At 47.8% G+C, this 22,713-nt stretch overlaps 1 protein-coding gene across 1 annotated transcript in view; it reads right to left on the reverse strand.

The window, feature by feature from the left end:
- NEK2 (NIMA related kinase 2) overlaps positions 1 to 22,713 on the reverse strand; it is a 216,246-nt gene that overhangs the window by 148,155 nt on the left and 45,378 nt on the right. Inside the window, exon 3 of the mRNA XM_086927845.1 lies at positions 21,606 to 21,846. Coding sequence (XP_086783971.1) covers positions 21,606 to 21,846 — 241 coding nt within the window. The remainder of the gene's footprint in view (positions 1 to 21,605; positions 21,847 to 22,713) is intronic.

The following is a 22,713-nucleotide window of genomic DNA, read 5'->3' on the forward strand; positions in this document are numbered from 1 at the left end:
CAGAGAGAGTCAGCTGGAGGACAGGCTGTAGCAGAAGGTGGGGGTAGGATAGTCAAAGGGTTGACCTCCTAGTCTAAGGACGCTGCCTTATTGATTCACCACCCTTCCTCCCTTGGGTTACTTGACTTGTCCCCGCTGCTTGGGATTACTGGAGACCCTGGGCGCCTGTCCAACCCCTAGTCTGGAAGTACGGGGGTGTGAGAAGGAGAAGGAGACTGCGGCGCTGTGGAGCGCAGTCCTCTGCCTAGTTGGAAAGACTTTAGAAAGACTCTTGCTGAGTGTTGCTAAGAAGAAGAGGGGTTAATCTTTGTGGCCCCCTCGATTAGCTCCTCAACTGAATTCTGCCCGTGGTTGCCCGGGATTTCCCCTGGCGACATAATTAACCGGAATCCCTTCTCCTACCTGTAGTGGCAGACTGCTGGCTGTGAAGAGCAGTTGTCCAAGTGGGGAGGACGGGGTCCGGGTGATTGGAGCAGCGAGCACTGAGGGAGCAGAAGCGGAGAGAAAGCGAACTTGCCTATTTTCTGAGCCAGCGTGAGGTGACCAGCACAAGCCTGGTGGCGTGGCCGCCGGTTCTGAAAGGAGAGGAGCGGAGGAATAGTGAGGTAATCGTTCCTCTGGGTTGCGCAGCCCTGGTGTGACTTCCACCGGTCCCGGAGTGGGTGGAGCGGAAGGGGAAGCGCCGTCGGAAGAGCTCCATTTAGGAGACACTGCACCCCCGCGCATGCCCGGTGGAGCTGACTGACTCTGAGAGGCGGAGGCGGCCGGAACAGAGGACGCGGTTCGGAGCGGCTCCTGTCAGCGGAAGCGAGCCCCTGTCTGCATCAGCCCGGAGATCGAGTGGCTGGGTAGGCGGTAAGCACACAGTTGTTCCTCGAAAGAGGGGGAGAGTCATTGCCGTTCCTTCCCGCGCCAGCACTGGGATCGAGTAGTTGGTTGGGCAGGAGGTAGCGGAACGAGCCGCTGCCGATTGGAACTTCGGTGGAGCCCTCCTGACAGCTCAGCCCCCTTGAGACTTTGGCCTTATAGTCTCTACTGGAAAGTAAGTGGAGTGTGAGATGGGGGGAAGACTAATCGCCCCAAGGGACAGAGAAGTGGTTCTTCATAGGAAGTCTTTCTGTGTGGGGAAGAGTTAATCCTTGTGCCTGAGCACGTATTCCAGTCCTACTATGGTAAAGCCCAGGTCGAGGAAGAGATAGAAGAAGAGGCATGATCCACTTGTGAGGTTGGGCGGGCCAACGCTGGGGACTCCACCGTCACCTTTCTATGGAAATAACTGGACTCCCATCTTCCACGGCGGATTTGTAGCTACCACTAGCACCTTTGTAAAGATGCATGGGGCGGTCATCTGTCCACAAAGAAGGACTGCAAAAAGAAAGTGTTGGGACCCCACTATGAACCCTAGGTAGCATATGTAGGCAGGAAGAATTGGAATGTGAAATTATGCGGCCTGGAGGTCCAGGCACAACAATCTACCCAGGTACAGGACAGCAACTTGAACTTGTCCTGACGGATGAACAGGTTAAGAAAGCTGAGATCCAGGAAAGGCCTCAGCCCAGTGTAAGTGTTTGGGCTAAAGAGGTAAAGAGTAAATTACATGCCCCTCTCTTCTGGAGTTACCACCTCTATGGCACCCTTCTTCCACCAAGGCAAAACCCTCCACCTGCAGGGCTGAGATGGGAGCCAATGAGAAGGAGAATAATAACTTTGAAGGTCGTAACTCTGGTGGATCTGCTGTAGCAGCCAGCAGTCTGTCACTAAAAAAAGAAAATCGGAGAGCCTTCTCCCAACAGGAAGATGACTATGTTGGTTGGTGGGGGGGGAGTGGTTTGGGGATTTGGGGGGGGGGGGGGGGGGGGGGGTTGGCTCGGCTCGAACCTACAGAGGACAGTGCTGTCTGAATTGCTGCTGCACTCAATGCCTTCTAGATCCACCCTTGCCTCAATAGGAGCAGTATATCTACTGGGGCTGTGACAGTTGCCAATAAAGGGACTTCACCGCCCTAGATAAACCACAAAATGTAGAATACTGTTGATCTTATTGCTATCGAAACAATCAACAAAATAGGTACAAAGTTCCCCACTGTGGTTGGTTAGATTAACTCATAGTAGCCTCTCTCTTACAGGGTGTGACATAGCAGGGAGAAAAGTGATCCCTTTTTCGGAATCTAGGGTGCCTCACACATACCAAAGGTTGAATGGCTGTTGTCATCCCACCCGATGAATGTACAGTATCATCATTGGCACCCTGCTCCTACGGCAGGCTGGCGGTGCAATGCCCGTCGGGCAGCACAAAAGTGCCACTCTTTAACGGAGATCTTTTATTCCTTATGCCAGTGGGTGCATGTGTGTGAGGGGCCTAGAAAGTGCAAAAGTGAGCGTGAGTGTGGTTAAAACAGGTCAGTAGAGTCCAAAAGGGGAACCTTTAATAGCATGGCTCACTGCCTCATTAAAATACGTGAAAAAGTGAGGGGTACTGAGGCGTGATGGTTAGGGTAATCAAGCCTCATTCAACCCTCAGTCCAAGTGCGGTCGACATGTTTCATGCCCAGCAGGGCAATTCATCAGGACCTAAAGTGCTCATAGATTGCTATAGTATTCCTCAATAATGAAGGAACCGGGTATACGACCTGGCTAGTATCGCAGGATTAACCCTTCCTTGGCGTTCTCCCGGGGACTGGAGAGGGAGACAAAAGAAGGGTACAGACGATAGTTATGTTGTTACTATAGAAAATAATGCATGAGAACATAACATGCAAGTGATTAAGTGTAAAAAGGAATCACACCCCGGTGTGGAATTACCACTCAGAGAGGGTGAACAGGAATGTAGTGCAGGACAATGTCACATTGTCCATCCTGCTTACATGCGTCATTGGTTATTGTCAGTTGGCAAGCATTATGTTGGATCACAAATGTCATGTGCCCCACCTCATAGGGTAACACATGTGTGTCGTGCTGTTTAGGAAAGGGTGTGTAATTACACATCAAGGAGTATGAACAAAAAAGAAAAGAAAGACGATTTTTCCACTCAAACGCACAATTGGTTAAAGGCAGAAAAAATCTCCCACAGTGAACTAGTCTATGTTAAATGCCCCCAGTGAATGGTGGATGCTGTAAAATCAGACAGGGGGAAACGGGCGCGCTCAGCTTACCCTCAATCCCTGGGCGCTGATCCTCCCAGCAGACCTGGTGGGGTCAGTGCTGCTAAACTAGCACCTGGAAAAAGAGGAAACCGGGTCAGCGATCGCCACATACTCAGGAGCCGTCATGTCTGTGTTAAGACGAACTCACCAAGCAAGGAGTATCAAGGCGATCGTTAATCCCAATTCTCGGGACAGTAGCGTAGCCAGGGAACCCGCCTTACCTGACTTGATGCAGTCTCAGGCGTGTAGAACCTACCCCGCCCACGTCGGTCTCGCCGTAGGAAAGCCGGTATGAGCTGTCCGTGTATCACCGCTAGACATAGCAGGTTGCGTGCGCATCAGGAGGGGGCGTTACCGGCAAGATGTTGCTCGGATACGCGGCGCGTCCAGGGCAGGGAAAGAGAAGATTCCCTAGCCTAAGTGGAAAGGAGATAATGGGCGCCATCTTTGAACGGGTTGCGAGTAGGTAGCCCAATGTTAACAATTAGGGCGTGTGGCGACTAAGTGCGTTCAGACAATGGGCCCATGGAAGATATCATCTGGACAACATAGTCCAAGGCACCGCATCGTTCAGGCCATATTCATCAGTATGAAGGCGATGTACCCATCTTTGCTCCAGTTTGAAGAGGGTTTGTTGGTTCATTGATGGATGGCATTCCAATACAGTCCATTGCAGGTTTTCTGCTCCATGATTGTGTTCTCTACAATGTTCATAGAGTTTGGTGTGAGTCTTATGACATCGGACGTTACTATTATGCTCCATGATGCGCAGTTTGACCGGGCGCATCGTCATCCCGATGTAAAGTCTCTTGCATGGGCATATGAGGACATAGATACACCTTGAACTGTTGCAATTAGTGTGTCTGTTAAAAGTCCAAGTAAAGTCCCTGGGTAGTCCAATACTCTTGCCCTGGATGGTTTGAGGACACACCACACACGACCCGCATCGATAATGCCCAACGACTGGTGGAAGATCCCATAGGGTATTAACTGGTCGGGTGCTAGATTGTTTTGGGCGGGTATGGATAAGGGTATCTTTAAGGTTCGTTGTCCTCTTGAACGCAAAACGCGGACGTGGAAAGTCCATGCAAGCCGTATTGAGAATCCCCCAATGTGAACTCACGACCTTTTTGATGAACGTCGAATGACTTGTGTAGGACGTGACACAGGTGATGGTCTCATCCTTCTCTTTAGTGTGGACTTCAAGAAGCGACTCTCTGTTGTTATTGAGAGCTCGTTTGCATGATGTTTTCAAACGTTTCGTAGGGTACCCTCTGTCTTGGAGCTTGTGTTGAAGGAGATTCGCTTCATGTTTGTAATCTTGGACAGAGCTACAGTTTCTCCGTATCCGGAGGAATTGGCCAAAAGGCAAATTTTCCCTCAGCGATCTCGTGTGGTGGCTGTAGAATAGGAGCAAACTGTTTCTGTCAGTCTTCTTCTTGAAAAGAGTAGTGCTGATCATTGATGGATCCAGTTGGATTGTAAGATCTAGGAAGGGTATTGAGGTCTCCGAGATCGTGCCTGTGAATTTTAAATATGGGTCCTGTTGGTTGATCCATAGGCAAAAGGCCTCGCAGCTCGGCCTGTCACCTTTCCAGAATATCAGGATATCGTCGATGTATCGACGCCAGAGTGAGAGGTTATCTCGAAACGGATTCTGTTCCGGAGGGTAGATGGACTTCTTTTCAAATGACGCCATATAGATGCAGGCTAGGCTGGGAGCAAAAGTCGAACCCATTGAGGTCCCACTGACCTGATGGTACAGTTGTGATTCATAACGAAAAAAGTTTTCGGTCAGAGCTATATGGGCCAGTTCCATGATGAAAGCAATGGGGGTTGGGGAGGTCCATTCTTCCTCCCGCATCAGGGATTCCACGGCCCCCAGCGTGGCTTGTTGCGGAATGTTCGTGTACAATGCCTCAACGTCTAAGGTCAGGAGGAGAGCAATATCCTCCCTCCCGTCAATGTCATCGATCAAACGTAGGACGTCCCTGGTATCTTGTAGATACGACGGGATCTGCTTCACCAAAGGTTGGGTGCTATGCAAGGAAGACCAGGTCTAGGGTATGAGCTGTAGCTCTGCTATTTTTAAGTGTTCCAAGGAGTCTTTCTGCCCGAATAGCAGCTCACCATCAAAAGAAATGTCCAAAAGTGCAGGCTAAACATCTACCAAAAATCTAGTTTAATGCATCTATGCAAGTTAAGCACATCACATGTAGGCCCTTAGAAAGTTGAAGGTGTCTGCAGGTTTGAAGCCACATATCAGTAGTTGTTTAGAGGTGTCAAAACCATGGCCCACCAGGTCAGAAAAAAATCTTCAGATGCTCTGGCAGGCCAGCATTCATAGGTTTAGCCACTTCCAATAAAGCATGGGCAAGTGGCATTAGCTATATGGTGCTGCTAGAAGCAAACACTTTGTGAACCAAGGCATCCCATCTTCTTGGATTCCTTATCTAATGGAGCAGTAGAGACAGTGTTTGGATTTTGCTTAGGAAAGGATACCATACTGCCCAGTGACAGATGGAAGGACAACAAGTTGAGGTCACTAGGAGCTGGCTTATGTCAACTGGTAATCTGCTGATAAGAGTGCTGAGCCTGGAAAGGGTATCTCCCATACAGCCATAATAGGGAGTAGCTTACTTAGCCTCACTGGATGAAAGCATGGACCCGTAGAGGACAGTAAGATTTTTGTTAGAATAGTGAGACTTCACTTCTGCAGTAGGAAAAGTCAGTCCAAGGCCCCAGCTGCCTTCTGAACAACTTTTGGGAAAATGTCTATCCAGAAGGACAGGAAATGCCTGGTGGAAAGTGCCCCTTTTTGCATGGTTGCCCCCCACTTTTTGCCTGATGTTGATGCTTTTTGACTACGTGTGCCCTGGGTTCCTGTCAGCCAGGTACCCAGGGCCTATGTCTTTCCCTAAAACTGTACTGTTACACCCCAATGCGCAACTCTCTTGCAAGTCCCTTGTAAAAGGTACAATGGGTATCAGGCGCCCTGTGACCAGAGAAGGCCTCGAAGGACTGCAGCACATATTGTGACAACCTTAGAGGCCCTGTACCCTAACACACACACACACACACACTGCATGCCGCATGTTTTGGTGCAGAGCAGAGTGAAGAGTCGACACAGCACACATTCCTAAGTGCCATGCTTACAATCCACTGCCTGTGGCATAGGTAGGCTACCCCTCTACCTGTGTGCACTATACCACTGGTGAGGGTGCAGGTGCATGAGCCCTGTACCCCTACAATGACTTAATCCATCCTTACATATTGTAAGTGCAGTAAAGCCATAAAGAGTATATGGTCTTGGAGTTTGTCTTTACAAACTCCACAGCACCATAATGCCTTTACTGAAATCTGGAAACGTTTGATATCAAACTTCTCAGCACATTAAATCCACCCTGAGGCCAGTGTGGGATTTAATAAACAATGCACTCGAAGGGCATCTTAGAGATGCCCCCTGAAAAACGACCTAACTCTAGTGTCCTGGCTGCTAGCCAGCTGCCACCCCAAGACCTGTTCCTGGAATCCCCATGGGTCGAGAGCCTCCGACTCTCTAATTCCTGAAACAAAGCACATCTTGGGAGAGGTGCCAAGCCTCCTCCCCCAGGATGGGCAGGGTCCACGAAGAGAAAACTTCAAAGGTTTGCCGCCTTTGTGAGCTGACACCGCCATTTGCTGCTCCCAGCACCTGGTACCCACCGGTTCTGACCCCCATTTTGGTAGGGAGAATCAGCGGGTAAACCTAGATAGGAGGAGAAGTGTGCCCACCTTTGCCAACCCCACCCCTCAAGTGGGTGCGCGAGGTGAAGCACAACTCTCAGTCCCCGCAATCTTTAATATGGGGGACCCAGCCAACCAGAGTGAGGCTTATGCCCCCTCCCAGTGGATGTTTGCATAATAGGGGGTGTACCCACCCAAAGGAAGGGGCCCATTAGTCCCAACCTGTACCGACCTGAAGCGCCCCTAAATGTAGTATTTAGGGGCAACCCTACACATTGCCTCCTCAGACAAAAATAAAGAAGGAGGACCGAAGAGCTGTGCTGAAGGAAAAAGAGGGGGACACAAACTGACTTGGTCCTAGCCCTACCAACTAGTCCCGACCTCTACCTTCTCCAGCGGAATCCCTGTGCGTCCTGTGCCAGCAGCCCCCTAGAACCCGGACGACCTGCCCTGCCTTCACTAAAAGACTGTCTCCAATGAGCACTGGATTTGCTCACAAACAGACTTCAACACCACAAGGAGGTCTCCCCGGCGATTCTGACCTGGGGTCTGGTGAACCTGGACTTACCTCAAGCCTCTCGACCCCGCCTGCAGCCTCTATCTGAAGGATTACCCCATACCATGACCGGAGCCTGTAAGGAAAACCAGACGCCAAAAGATGCCCCTGCACCTGACACCCCACAGCCTCAGGTGGCCCAACCGACTGTGTCCCGGCATCCCAACTTGCCTCTCCAACCGGTGGTCGCCTCCAGAAGATCTTCTTGCCCGAACCTGCAGTGATTTTTATGACCGGAGCTTCCCCAATGAAATAAACAGGGCTCCCAACATCGATCCCACATCCTGCACCCAGCCGCCCCTTGGGCGCTTTGCGTGCTATCTTGGATTCCACTTTGTCCTGAGCTAAACCCTAGGATCTTTGCTCCCACATCCAAGTGGCGTGCCCGTGAGCAGCCACCAACTGGATGCCCCCTATCCCCAATTGGATAACATTGGGCTTCAGCACTATGCACCCGGCCGCCTGTGTTGCATTTGCCATTTTACACGTGCTAAATCATATGTTGACCTCGACTCCATGCAATGCTCTGATTGCTCTGATCTTCCATTTTGTTGCATCGCACTTCCATGTTGAGCTGCCTTGACCTGGAGTTACACTTCAGCAGTAACAAACATGTTATTCACGTAAACCAGTACAAGCAGGTGCGAGGCATCTCGTGAGGATGCCTCGTGAGGTTATGTTGTACCTTCAGAGTGTTTTCATGCATTCCATACTTATCGCTAGGACAGAGGGAGGATGGCCGTGCCAGTCTCCAAGGCCGGAGATTGGGAAAGGAATGTCTTTTGCCTCGACACCGCCTAAACAGAATCTGGCCAGGTCTGTCTGGGTGGGTCTGATGCAGAGATGGGGGCCAGCACTTGTGAATAGATGGGCGAGAGCGCCTGCTAGAGGCTTCTCGAACAGGTTGATTTAAGCTATAAAAAGCGGGGTCTGTGGGGTGGAGCTCAGGAACTCAGTCTTGGAGTGGACGCACTCGCGGGACAACTTTGGTGCCCGAAGAGATTACTCCCTGAGCTGCCGGTCTGCGGGTTCCCGACTTGGTGTTCAGTGCTTGGCCTAGGGATGTTGAAGTCTCCGGTGCTGCAAATGAATCTGGTGAGGTGCTTTTGTACATTAACTGTTTATATACCTGTATGCACAGTTTCATATTTATGTATATAGTGTGGTGTATTCATTGTTTATTGCCTTTCACTCGGTGCCTAAGACTTTCTTAGTTGCAGTGACTTATTGCCTTTGCCTACAATATTAATAAAGCTCATTTTTACCTCCAGTGGAGTGTTGGAGTTTCTCTGTGAGTAAGTGGTGTGCGTAAGTTCAGATTACGCAAGTGGGCAAAGCAATACACCGCCCTTGTGCCGCTGAGGGTGTTCTTTGAGTGAATTCTTGACCCTGGGGGAACCCTGGTTTTTACCCCAGAAATCCAACTCCCAAGACCCAGGACTTACCTTAAAACCGATAACATGATCTTCTCCCATATGACTGTATGGACTTCTTTTCTGTGAAAAACTTCTAAGTGTGGAGTTGTAAAGTGTATGAGAACCTAAGAAACTGAATGTTTACAAAAGCAGACTTACTTACCTATGTAGGCATATCACACCGAGTAGAAAAAGTAATCTAAAAAGTAATCACAAAGTAATTGCAAAGTCATATCAACTGTTTCTGAAAACTTGACCTACATGTAGCAAAGCCAACTGCATTCATCTGTATTATTTTTGACAAGTATTATATTTACTTCTCTGCACCAAGTCCTGCTTGGTTCTACAAATGAAATGCAACAAAGAAATATTTTTATACAAACCAATTAGTCAGTGTTCAGTCTTTGAGTGTGTGAAATTATTTCTTGCCTGAGTGTACACAATAAATGCTTAACACTATCCTATGACAAAGCCTTACTGCTTGCCCACACTACCACAAATAGAGAGTAAGGTATTATCTACTTTTACCGCTGTAAGCCTTTAGGGTAGGGATCCACTGGACTCTGTGCACACTATACCTTACTTTGGTATATTATAGAAGAGTGGACAACGGGGAGGCGGGTAGGTCAGTGAGTAATCCACAGGCAGATACTGTATCTACCAGAAAAAGCGTTACCAAAGGTAAGTAACTTGTTCTTCTGATAGATACATCTGCCAGTGGATTCCTCACCCGGTGAATAGAGTCCCAGAGCAGTCCCCACTACCGGTGGAGGGTGTCCACACTCCTATACCAGAAAATCCTGGAGGACAGAACGCGCAAAGTGGCCGTCCCTCCTCACCTCGGTATCCAAGCAGTAATGCTTCGCGAAAGTGTGGAGGGAGGACCAAGTTGCGGCCCTACAAATATCCTCTACAGGAACAAAGCAGAGGTTGACGACTTAGCTCTTGTAGAATGAGCCCTTATACCCTCTGGAGGCTCCTTACCGGCCAAAGAGTAGCAGATCTTTATACAGAGGATGATCCATCTTGAAAAAGTTCTTTTATGAACCGCTCTTCCTTTTTTGCAGCCAGCAAACCCAATGAAGAGCTGGTAATCCACTCGACAGTCTTTAGTTCTGTCCAGGTAAAAGCTCACTGCCCTACTAAGGTCCAGATGGTGTAACCTCTCCTCCTCCTTGGAAACGTGTGATGGAGGATAAAAGGTAGGGAGGGTAATGGATGGTCCTAGGTGGAAGGGAGTCACCACCTTAGGGGGAAAAGCAGCCCTGGCCCTAAGAACAATTCGTTCAGCATGAATGGTCAAGATTGGGGGCTTGGAACTAAGAGCTTGAAGCTCACTTACCCTCCTTGCTGAGGTAATTGCAACCAGGAAGACTGTCTTAAAAGTCAAAAGCCTCATAGGACACCTGTGTAAGGGCTCAAAGGGAGCACCCATCATGTATGTTAAGACAAGATTTACGTCCCATTGAGGCACAATAAAGGGAGTAGGAGGGAATTTATTAGTGATACCCTTCAAAAATATTAAAACTACAGGAGATTTGAAAAGAGACGGCTGGTACGGCAAACATAGAAATGCCGACAAGGCCGAGAGATAACCCTTGACTGGGCAACAGCAAGCCCTTGCTGTGCCAAAGAGAGCAAACTGGAGAATATCAGATAAATGGGCTTTCAAAGTGTCTACAGATTGCTCTCCACACCAGGTGACTAATTTAGACCATCTGTAAGAATAAATGGATTTAGTGGAGTCACGACTAGCCGATAATATGGCATCCACCACATCGTGTGGGAGAGAAAAGGCATTCAGGTTGCCCGTTCAATCTCCAGGCATGAAGGTGTAATGTCTGGAGGTGGGGGTGTAGAACCTGCCCCTCCACCCGAGAGAGGAGGTCTGCCCTGAGAGGGAGACGGAGCGGCGGGTGAGAGGAGAGGTGGAGAAGATCTGTGTACCACACCCTTCTCGGCCAATCGGTGGCGATCAATATGACTTGGGCCCGGTCTTGGTGAATCTTCCTCAGAACCCGAGGAATCAAAGATATGGGAGGAAACGCGTAAAGAAGTGGTCTTCCCCAACTCAACTGAAACGCGTCCCCCAAGGCTCCTTGCATCGGATACTGGAGACTGCAAAAAAACGGACAGTGAGCATTCTCGTGAGTGGCGAACAGGTCCACCCGAGGAGTTCCCCACATCTGAAACAACTGCCGACAGAGTGTCCGCACGAACGTTCAGAACTCCGGCCAAATGATTTGCCATCAGATAAATCTGATGGTCCTGAACCCAGGACCAGAGCCGCAGAGCCTCCCTGCTGAGACACTGTGACCCCACTCCTCCCTGCTTGTTGATGTACCACATCGCGGTCATGTTGTCAGTCATGGCTTGGACTGACCAACCGGGAAGGGAGGAAGGCCTTGAGCGCCAAACGTATTGCCCGCAATTCCAGAAGGTTGACATGAAGCAACCTTTCCTCTGGAGACCAAAGACCCTTGACCTCCAGGTCCCCCAGATGAGCACCCCACCCTAGAGTGGATGCATCCGTTATTACTGTGGCCACCGGAGGAGCCAGTTGAAAAGGCTTCCCCTGAGACAGGTTGCCTTCCACGCCCCACCAAGTCAGATCCGCTGCAGCTTCTCTGGAGATCCTCACCGACTCCCTGAAATCTCCGTTGTGCTGATACCACTGTCTGCGGAGGCACCAGTGGAGTGCCCTCATGTGCCAGCGTGACCAACAGAATGCATGAAGCCATCAGACCGAGCAGGTGAAGGACCTTCAGGACTGGAACGACCGCTCCATTGTAAAATAAAGGAATCATTTCCTGAATGTCGCAAATCCTTTGAGGAGGGAATGCACGACATACAGTTGTGTCCAGTAGAGCACCTATGAACAGGATGCGCTGGGAGGGCACCAGGTGAGACTTGGCTACATTTATCGAAAAACCCAACCTGTACAACAACTGGGTTGTCTCTTGCAGATGTTGGAGCACTCTCTCTGACGACTATGCTTTGATCAGTCAGTCGTCCAAATAGGGGAATACAGGAATCCCCGACCTTCTTAGATGTACTGCCACCACCGCCATCACCTTGGTAAAGACTCGAGGCGCAGTAGTAATTCCAAAAGGAAGGACCGCAAACTGATAGTGTTGCGACCCCACTGTAAAACGGAGATACTTCCTGTGCGACTTCAGGATTGGGATATGAAAATCGAGCGACACCATCCAGTCTTCTTCCAGCAGCGTTTGAAGAACCTGCGCAAGGGTGAGCATCTTGAATTTCTCTTGTTTCAGATAGAGATTCAAGATACTGAGATCTAGGATTGGACGAAGTCTGCCATCCTTCTTGGGAATCAGGAAATACCAGGAGTAGCATCCCTGACCCCTTTCCTGCTCTGGAACCACCTCTATCGCACCCTTTCTTAATAGAGTCTGCACTTCCTCCTGTAGAAGCAACAGATGTTCCTCCGTGCAGAAACCTTGGCAAGGAGGGTAATTGGGAGGGAATTAACGAAAGGGAAGGGCATACCCATTTTCTACGAGATTGAGAACCTAAAGATCTGATGTAACCGATTCCCAAACCAGTAGAAATTGGGTAAGCCGACCCCCCACCGGACCCGCATGATCCTGAATGGCAGATCTAGGGCTGCTTTTCTGTGGCTGGGGGGGGGGGGTTTGAGGAGGCGGAGGAGGAAGAGGCCGGATGTCCCCGAGGACGAGCTCTTTGCTTTCCCCTGTAAGATCTGTACAAGGTATTCTCCTGCTGCTGCTGTTGTTGCTGCTGCCACTGACCTTGTCGATAATTGCGAAAGGAAGAGCGTCCAAAACCTCTGAATCTCCTGGCCGAAGAACCTCTGATCTGGAGACCTAAAGATTTGGCAGTAGCTCTACTGTCCTTAAACCTCTCTAAGGCAGTATCGGCCTTTTTGCCAAAGAGATCAACACCATCAAATGGCAGATCCAATAAAGCTGCTTGAACATCTGCAGAAAAGTTTGATGATGATTTTAGCCAAGCCGACCTTCTCGTGGCAACCGCAGTGCCTATGATGAGAGCCACAGAATCAGCAGTGTCCAATCCGCTTTGTATTACTTGGCGTGCCGCCGCTTGAGCGTCAGACAACACTTCCTCAAAATCACTCCTACTTCCATCAGGAATCTTAGGAGCCAAAGAACGCATTGAATCCATAAGTGCGCATAAGTGCGTGCACATATATCCCCATGAGACAAGTGGCATTAGTGGACTTCAATGCCATACTTGCTGAGGAGGAAGTCTTTTTGGCCACCTGATCCTGTTTCTTGGCCTCCTTATCCCCAGGCACTTGGGGAAACGCACTCAAAGACTTCTTTGAACGTGCTGCCTGAATGACCAGGCTCTCAGGAGAACGATGAGATGTTAAAAAGGCAGGGTCTTCTGGTGCAACCCTGTATCGTCTTGCCACCCTTTTGGAAACAGCCAGAGCAGTTAGAGGCTTTTTCCACACCTCCATAATAGGCTCTGTTAAAGCCTCATTAAACGGAAGCAATGGTTCAACCACCGAACTAGGCGAGTGCAGGACCTCAGTAAGAAGATTAGATTTAGATTCAACTGTTGGCAAAGTCAAATTAAGAAGTCCAGCAGCCTTCCTCATTACTACATGATATGGCTGGACGACCTTTGAAGGTGCATCAGAACCTGATGGTATCTCCCATTCCGGGGAAAAATCCAGGCCACTAGCATCTGCCAGGTCTTCAAAGCAGTCTTCTTCTAGTTCACCTTCCTCCACATCAGGATGAGAGTAAACATATCTCTGCTCCTCAAAAAGGCGTTGTGCCTCCCTCCTGGACCTCTCCTTAACACGCCTCTCCACTGGATCCACCATCGACTCCAACGGAGCCGGAACCGACGTCGGTATCGAATTAGATGGCCCAGTGGGTTGTACTCGAGGTCGACTTGGAGCGGACGACGCCGGGACCGGCGTCGACGACTTCGGCGGAGCCGTGTATTGCCATGGCGGCGTCGGGGCCAGCATAAACGGCATAAATTGAGCCGGGGCATAGGAGGGTGGCACCCACAAATTGTAGGCCAGTAGACCCATAGGTGCTCCAGAGGGGTACCAAGCCCTCGTAAAGACGCCATACATTGCGTTAAAAAACGCTGATGGGTCTTGGCCTGGGGCAGGAAAAGGTGGCTGAACACCCTCAGGCTGGACTTGAGGTGGGAACGAATCCGGCTCCTCCACAGGCACAGATTCCCCTTCCACCTGAACTTTTTCTTCCTCTCGGGCAGGGGACGGCGCCGGAGACGGATCGGAAGCCGGAGCTGGCGACTGCACCTGCGACTCCGAAGGAGAAGCCTCACCGTCCCGATTCGAAGCTTCCTGCGGTGGGATCACCTTCGATCGAACCTTCTTTGGCGACTTCGATCTTGAGTCCGACTCCTTTCCCGAGTGACGTCGGGACTCATGTCTCCTCCTTTTATGCGTCCTTCTTGTTTTTGAAGCATGTTCCGTTGAGGACTTAGAGGTCGACTTCTCTCAAGATGTACATCTTGACTTAGACCTCGCCCTCGCCCTTCTCGAACGAGATCGTGAAGACTTCCTACCTTTGGCAGCCTTCAACTTCGCCACCAGGAGCTTGGTTTCTCTTTCCCGCAGGGCCTTCTGGTTCATTTTTCGACAAAATGAACACCCATCCACATCATGATCAGAGCTTAAGCACCATAAGCAGTCCTCGTGCGGGTCCGTGATCGACATAATCTTCCCGCATTCCTTTCAGGGCTTGAAGCCAGTCTTCTTTGTCGACATCGTCACGAAACAAAGAAGCAGAAAAACGAAGGAAATAGCAACAAAGTCACTAGAAAGCTACTGAGATTCCCCGAAACCGTTAGAGTCGACGACGCGGAAAAAAGGGAACTGATGTCATCACGCCGGAGTGGGTCTATTATGGGCGTCGGTGATGTCAGCAGAGTCGCGTGCGATGCCGTGTCTCTGGGACGTCCAATCCACGTTGGCGCGAAGCTACGAAAAGAATTTCCGAATGTTGCTGATGCAAGGGGATATTCACAAGGTGAGGAATCACAAGGTGAGGAATCCACTGGCAGATGTATGTGTCAGAAAGCGTCCTTCTGCGAGGTCGGGGTCACTAGCCAATGGGCTACCAGGATTCCTCAGCCAAATGACAACTTCCTGTGAAGTCTAGCAGAACCCCTCTCCAGAGAGCTTGGTAGCTAACCCCTGGGGTGTGGGTACTTGTGGGCTACATGCCCGCAGGACAAAAAGTATGGAAACTGGTCTCCCTTCACTGTTCCTGCTGCTAGCCTTTCTACCTAGGTACCTAATGGGGCAGCCCCCTCCCATGTGTGTTTACTACTTGCTCTTAAAAAGCAACTTCCACTGTGAAGGTCACCTTTTGGGCCATTACTTCGCATGGCTTCCTGCCAAGAGGAAGAAACACCTACTCCAAAGTTAGGCATCTATTGTAACCTTTCTTGCGAGTCGTTGACATGTCCTCCCAGGAGGGCAAAAGGCTGCCTCGTGGAGTACCTCAGCAAAAGGCCATTGGAACATTGGGCAAAAGAGATGCAACTTTCTATAAGTTGCACATGGCAACAAGTTACACTAATTTCGACTCTGGCATCAAGTCAGGCTAAATGTAACAAGTAGTTTGATACCTTGAAGTAACAACTTTAGCAATCCCATTCAGAAATTAGCCCAGCTGAGGGGTCTGCCTTTAACTCTGTACTTGCCAATAGGTCTACCAGTCTCTCTCCCAGCTCGGCTGATGCCTTTAACTGCTAATTATGAATGTAGCCCCACGCCTCTCGTGGTCCAAAGGACAGCTAACCATCTAGGCTACATTCAGGCCAAAATTCATTATGCGTGGCTTATCAAAACTGTAGGTCAGTCTACCAAGATTTTGGTGTACAACTTACAGTCATGCCTTTTTCTACTCAAGCATTCCATATTTTGGAATGCTCAACCCAGCATCTTTCTCCTCGAACTTTTACCGCTCACCTGCTCTCCACCAAAAACACTGGAACCACGTATCTACCCAGAAACACATGATGGTCTCCAAAGTAACTGGTTAGTTCTAGAGCCAAACTTCATGTCAAAGGCAGCTAACACTACAGAACATGTTATAAAATGTTATCTTTCAGGCATAAACCGTGTGTACAGCAGAAGGTTTTCCACCAAATCTCAAGTGCTCCCTCCATGGCCAAACAAGCAGTAAACAAATATGCAATTAATGGACGGGAAATTCTTAGTTCAGCATTGCCTAGGGACAGTCAACTAGTAGTAAGAAAGTAGTTACTTGCCTGCAAAACTCCAGTTTTTTAACATTGGTATCTTTTATATATTCACATGTTTGAATCATCCTCAGTCATCAGGATGGGAATACCTGGTACATTAAAACAGCAGCATATAGTGTAAAATATACACCATACAGTATATTGTGTAAAATGGCCATAGGCCTAAAGCAACATAATATGGTTAGCAATACATCCACCTCATTTGAAAGAACCCAAACATGAGCCTATGAGATGGGAGTTTAAGCTCTACTACTCCCCCTAGAGGCCAACATAGCTCAGCTCTCTACCACACATGTGTGAGAGTCCACTGTCAGAGCTCTGCTCTAACCTTTCAGTGAAACATAAATGGTTTCCATGCTGGTCTGTTCTGGATTTGAACCAGCACTACATTCAGCACTACTGTACTGTGAGTTGTTTTTAAGGAACAAGTTTACAAAGTCTGGACCTGCGAGATCACCTGCTCCGACAAGTAGCTCTCACCAACAATCACCATGGCTGACAAAGAAAAAAAATCATTTTAAAACCTGTTTATCGGGGGCAGCGACGACCCGAGACATTGCACAGGGTCTGGGGTGCGCCTAAAGGCTGCTGCACGGCAGATGGATCCTGGGAGGGGGCGTCAGCCTAGGACTTGGCCCAGGACTTTGTCCATGGTGAGATGCAGCAGCCAACTGCCTTATATGTGCAGCCTATGGCTCAACGGATTAGGGATAACCCAGAGATGAGCGGCATTCAATTCGAAGGAGAGAGGCACTCGATTAGCTTGTATGGGGATGACATCATAGCCTCCCTAGATACACCAGACATATCGTTGCCGGCCTTCCTCAGAGAACTCACCGCCTTTGGGTTAGCATCAGGGTTCCAAATAAATGTGGGTAAGTCACAGGCCCTTGCATTGGCGACCATTCCCGATCGCTTACCAGCACGTGAAAAACAATTTCCGGTAAAATGGACCACGTCCTCAATACCCTACCTGGGAATCCACCTGGCCCCTACGAATTCACAAACCGTAACGCTAAACTAGACTAAGCTAATCTGCCCACAGTAAGCAGGCAGGTAAAACGCTTTGAAAAGGGACTGGTCACAAAACACACAGACAAGCGCCTGATCTCCGAGCTATACGAATTCTTACGACCGCCCGCCCCAGTACAACCTACACCCAGCCAGCAGCGAGGGAATTCTAAAGGAGTTGTCTGTTAAGGAATGGGGTGAAATCTACTATTACATGGCTAGGTACAGGGCTCGGAACACACCAGGGATAGAGGCAGCCATCAAGATAGCTACCTATTGGTACCTGACCCTGGAACGCCTTCACAACGGGAATCCAGGGCGCAGTCCAAATTGTTGGCGAGGATGCGGATTACTGGAATCGAATTTTGGACGAGGTGGATGCACAGTTTGACACAATCCAAGTAGAAGTCAGCAGGATGCAATATTTCTGAGACTATCTCAACTAAGATGCTTAAGGACAAAGAAAAGAGGTTGGATTTATTTCTTATGGACTAAGAGAATTTTCCTCATTCTAAAGGAGATACTCCCTCTTCAGGGAACAATTCCGTGAGATGTGCCCCTCCAAGCACTTCATGACAGCAGTGCACAGGAGACTTGTAGTTTCCTGAACACTATTTATTTGGTTCAGCTCTTGCAGCCACCTCCTCTCCCGACAAACAAGATAAGTATGCATCTAAGTGCTACAGAGATTCACTTGAAACAAGCACTGGCGTTGCCAATAGGTCTCGCAGTAGGAAAGTTTGAACTATTGGTTTTCTAAATGACATTTTATTTTTTTGTTTTGTGATTTACAATGCCCATACTTTTAACTTTTCGCATTAGGAAAGTTTGAGCGATTGGTATTGTAAATGACGACACTTTTTTAATTTATGTGCTGATTTTGAAAATAGCAAAATTAATAGCTTTGTCAGTTACAATGTCAATAGTTTTAACTTTCACAAATGTGACACCTACAGCATTTGTAATGCAATGTGTGTTGTATTTACGTGACTTAGATGTACTGATATTACAAATAACAATGGCTTTTAATTTTGTAAATAATTAATACTTAAATAAAAGTTATTGTAATTTATAATGGCAATAGCTTAAACGTTTGTAAATACATTTTGTGAAGATTATGTTCAGTGTATTTTATTGTGACGAAAATCCAAGAACATTGCATTTGCACCTACACACACTTATGTGTTGTAGCACTGAGTGGTGTGAGGGTGAGGGTGAGTGGGTGTGTGAGTGTGGGGGTGAGAGTGTGTGAGGGTGAGGGTGTGAGACTGAGTGAGGGTGAGAGGGTTGTGAGGGGGGGTGGGGATGGGGTGGTGGGGATGAGGGGGTTAGGGTGGGTGAGGGTGTGACGGTGGGTGAGGGTTTGTGAGGGTGAGAGGATGTGAGGGTGTGTGGTGAATAAAAAAATATATAAAATAAAATACATTTGTATGTGCTTGCACAATGGCAATACAAAAATGCTCAATGCAAAATGGCACGTTTGCATAAAGCAGAAAGTAAAGTCAGACATCAGCAAAGTAGCCATCTTTAAAGACAAAAGTATAGCCTTCTGATAAACGTAGTAACAAACAAAACATGCAGTTTTAGGAGGAGGCCTGTAGGTCTACCCAACCTGAGCACAGTATGGACACACATAGCAGAGAATTTAGAATCTGTCAGCGGACCACATGCCAATGATATGAGAGTGCTTTTATATAATCTCCTTCTGCAAATAGTGCGGTGTTAACATCCTGCCTGTGTATCAGTCTATGTAAATCACATGCTACAAACATGTTGTCCTTGTGGTGACCTACGTGTTTGCTTTCCATAACCACAGGCCAGGTGCACATGAGGAACCATACACAGGCGGTGAGGTTGCCCGCAGAGTGTGTGTGGTTGCTTGACATAAGTATGTCTATGTGCCTTGCTGCACTAAGCACGTGAGACACACAGTGATGTGTTTACACCAGCGTCATGATACTAATAGATAAGCTGCGTTTAATTTAACATGATGCAATAACAATGCTGCGTGTGTTCGTCTACGTCAATCCCTGCAGTGTTTGCAGCCTGCCCTCTCACACTCATCAGGATACAAATAGTGCAGTGTTAGCTCTGTATCTTACTTACCCTAATCACATGATCCTTACAAGGGAACGATTTTCACTCTGTGAGGCTGACTTCCCTATGTCTTTATATCTGCATTGCTGCACTAAGCACATTACACAAATAGTGCAGTGTGCAACTGTGTGTGATGAGGCTGCACAAAGCACGTACGCAAAAGAGAGTGTTGCAAGTCGGCCTGGGTGCCTGCTGTGCAAGCACCTGACACACAACGGGCAAACGGTTGAAGTGTTAAAACAATCACACCCAAAAGGTTTAATAGTAATACATGCTCGCTATTGATTCAATCTACACGCACTGTTGGCAAATACAAAAATGAAACGGTACCTGATGGTAATATTACACTTAGGCCTTTGATCCTTGGACGCCTTATGCTTTATTAAGAACTCCTGGCAAAACAATTTAAAGTCCCATACGAGCTGCCAGTAAATTGATGAGAGATGGCGACTGCAACCGCACACTGGAGGAGACACTGTGAGCACAGACAATTCTCTTTTTCTCTGCAATTATAATCATGAACGATTACATTCAATGACTTGTTAGGTGGCAATCAGGGTATTAAACTATCCTTTTGTGTCCTGTGCTCTAATGGGCAAGATTAATCTCTTTTCCCTTTGCATTATTTAAAAGATCCATTCCCCTCTGCCACTTCTGTTTTTGCAGCCTTGGCAATTGTGTTATATTACTTTTAATTCAGTGGGCCAGCCCAGGATATAAAGCCATGGCGACGTGGCAAGCTATATTTCAATAGGAACTTCTGTCATTATTAAAGATGCCATTCCCAGGCTGGCTCCAGCTGGGAGGCAAAGGCATGAAGGGACTTGTGTGCGAGCCAACTGTACACAGACAGGGGGGAAATAATGGTATTTATCACAGCTGACGGTGACAAATCTGCATATGCAAGAGCGAGAGATGGAGGGGAGGGGGAGGAGGGAGTAAAGGGGGCTGGAAACGAGGGGCATATGAACAGGTAGTAGAGGAGACAATGGGATGGGAACTGGGTAAGGCAGGAATGGGGACGCAGAAAAAGAACACCAGGGAGAAAGCGGGAGAAGGAATATGTCGAGTATTGTATACGTAAAGACATGAAAGGTGAGGGACTGCAAATGGACGGAATGAGGTAAACAAAGAACAAGAGCGGCCGGGAAACTGAAAGTACGGCCGGCCACCGGCCAGCCATGAATAATTAGGGGAGGAGAAGCCGCAGAGCACACGCTGGGAGAAGCGGGAGGCTGATGCGCGTGCTTGTTTGGTCACGTGATTCACGTGAACTCGAAGAAAACCGCACCAAAAAACCCTTGGTTTCACGAGTATTTTGAGCACTTGAATTCTCTCCATTTTCCATTCGGAATGGAAAAGGCGAGACCTAATAAAAAAATAGGCCTTCAAAGGAAACCTCAATGACAAGACCATGCACTACTTCATCTCACTCGTCCATAAAGAGGATAGTATCAACAATGAGCATTCCTTCAACAATGATACAGTCGACACTAGGACCTCGCAATAGCCTGAAGAACGTAAAAAGTAACTGAAGGAGGCACCAGCTGTAAAAGATTGTTCAGGCTGTGCATCTAACAATTGTTGAAAGCAGCCCAAGGTAAAGTGATAAGGGATTCCGGAGGGGGGCTAATACAGCAGGATAACTATTACTATGCAGACTGCAGTCTATAAAGAAAGTTGGAAGGACAACTGCTACTATTATGCACCTCACTTATTTGTGAATGTTTTATCAAAGACTACATTTATCCTCCTAGACACTTCAAAGCACAACGAGATAAGAATCGAAATGCAGCACATGGTACGGAGCGGTGCGTGAGTAAACTTGTCCAAAATTTGCCAATCCAAATCAGCATCCCAAATGGAGTTCTGTTAAGGGGAAGTCTGAATACTTTGGTTTTGTCATGTCGTTGGGTTCAGATATGGAGCCCAAGCTGAGGGTATTGCAGAGTTAAGGTTTATGTGTGCCCCGTGATCATCTTAAAAGATCAGTGATTAATCTAACGGGTTGACTGAGTTAAGGATTCTGCCTGAGTTATAGTGAGGTACCTGTTTCTGCAGCCAAACAGGGCTTTTGTCCCAGTACACTTTATGGATGGTGCACAAGACATTAAACATACTGTGATAGTAATCATGTTCCAACACAATGTATTCTTTAGAGTGATAAGTTAATTTAAACGTTGAGTTCCACAAGGAAACAAAATTTAGGGAGATAGACCCACAACCACCCAGGCTGCCCTCACCAACCACTCCAATTAACTATTAAGTTGTGGATTCTTTTTTTTCAATACTGAGAAGGAAGCTGCTGTTATTTACAAATAAAAAAGGCAAATTAGTTACCTTGTTTAAGCACTAAGTGCAAATATCAGGAAAGAACCATACTTACAGGAGACATATAATAGGGAGTTCCAACAAATGTTTTTGCAAAACTGTGGTCGTGTTGCAATATCCGAGCCAATCCAAAATCCCCAAGTTTGACATTTTGTTTCGCATCCAAAAAAATATTGGCTGGTTTCAGATCACGGTGAAGTACTGTGGGGCCACCATCATTTCGTTTATGGCAATCTTTTAATGCCAAAGTCAGCTGGGCAAAGACGCGGAGGACAAAATCTTCATCTAAAAAGCGCCTGCAGAAGAAATACAAACCATGTAACCTGAACATGTCAAGCAACCTTCCAATTTATCACAAGACCTTTATATCCAAACTGAACAGCTCCACTCTACAGTAAACTTCAATACAATTTGAGTTACACAAGAATCTAATCTACTGATTTATTGCAAGGTTTAATTTGAGATGGTGGTGTCCGATGCTCGGCACAGACACTTCATTGTAAACACCTGTACATATGACAGTCTGTCACGTGTTGGCGCTGTTTAATTTAGAGATGAGCACACCAACATTTATTAATTCAAGATACATTAAAAATTACTAATACCTGCCGCCCAAACCATTCTTAATAGCTTTGGGGGCTTGGAATAGTCACACTTGTAGGAGTTTGATGGTTAATAGTTGTGTTGGTACAGTCTCTGGTGGCGCTGACAGGGGCAATGAGTGGTATAAGTTGCTGTGGTCTCCTAACAAGGTCCCGGGTCCTTTTTTGAACAGACTTAGCACTGGCAGTGTTTATCAATTGAGATCAATTCAATATACACATAATAAAGAAACGGAAGAACAGACACCACAAACCCTGAGAAACTGAGCAATTGCTTTGATTAGGCAGTGTAAAAGTTAATTAGGAGTTTGCTGTGGAATACTATGAATAAAGGGTGGGTTGAGCTAGTACTGGAGCAATATTCCACACATTTAAACCAAGTAGTCAGAAAAGTGACTTTGATGTGCTCAAACCAAAAAGAAAGTTACCACGCCAAAATCCTCAAAGTCCTGGAATAGTCCAAACAAACATTATAATGTCTCTGAAGGGCAATCAAGGATCACACAGTAGTCCTTGGCGTTGCCTTTACAATCCAATTCCTATGTGCCTTCACTTAGCACC

Source organism: Lissotriton vulgaris, chromosome 6, assembly GCF_964263255.1.
Source record: "Lissotriton vulgaris chromosome 6, aLisVul1.2, whole genome shotgun sequence".
In the NCBI taxonomy this organism is placed as follows: domain Eukaryota; kingdom Metazoa; phylum Chordata; class Amphibia; order Caudata; family Salamandridae; genus Lissotriton; species Lissotriton vulgaris.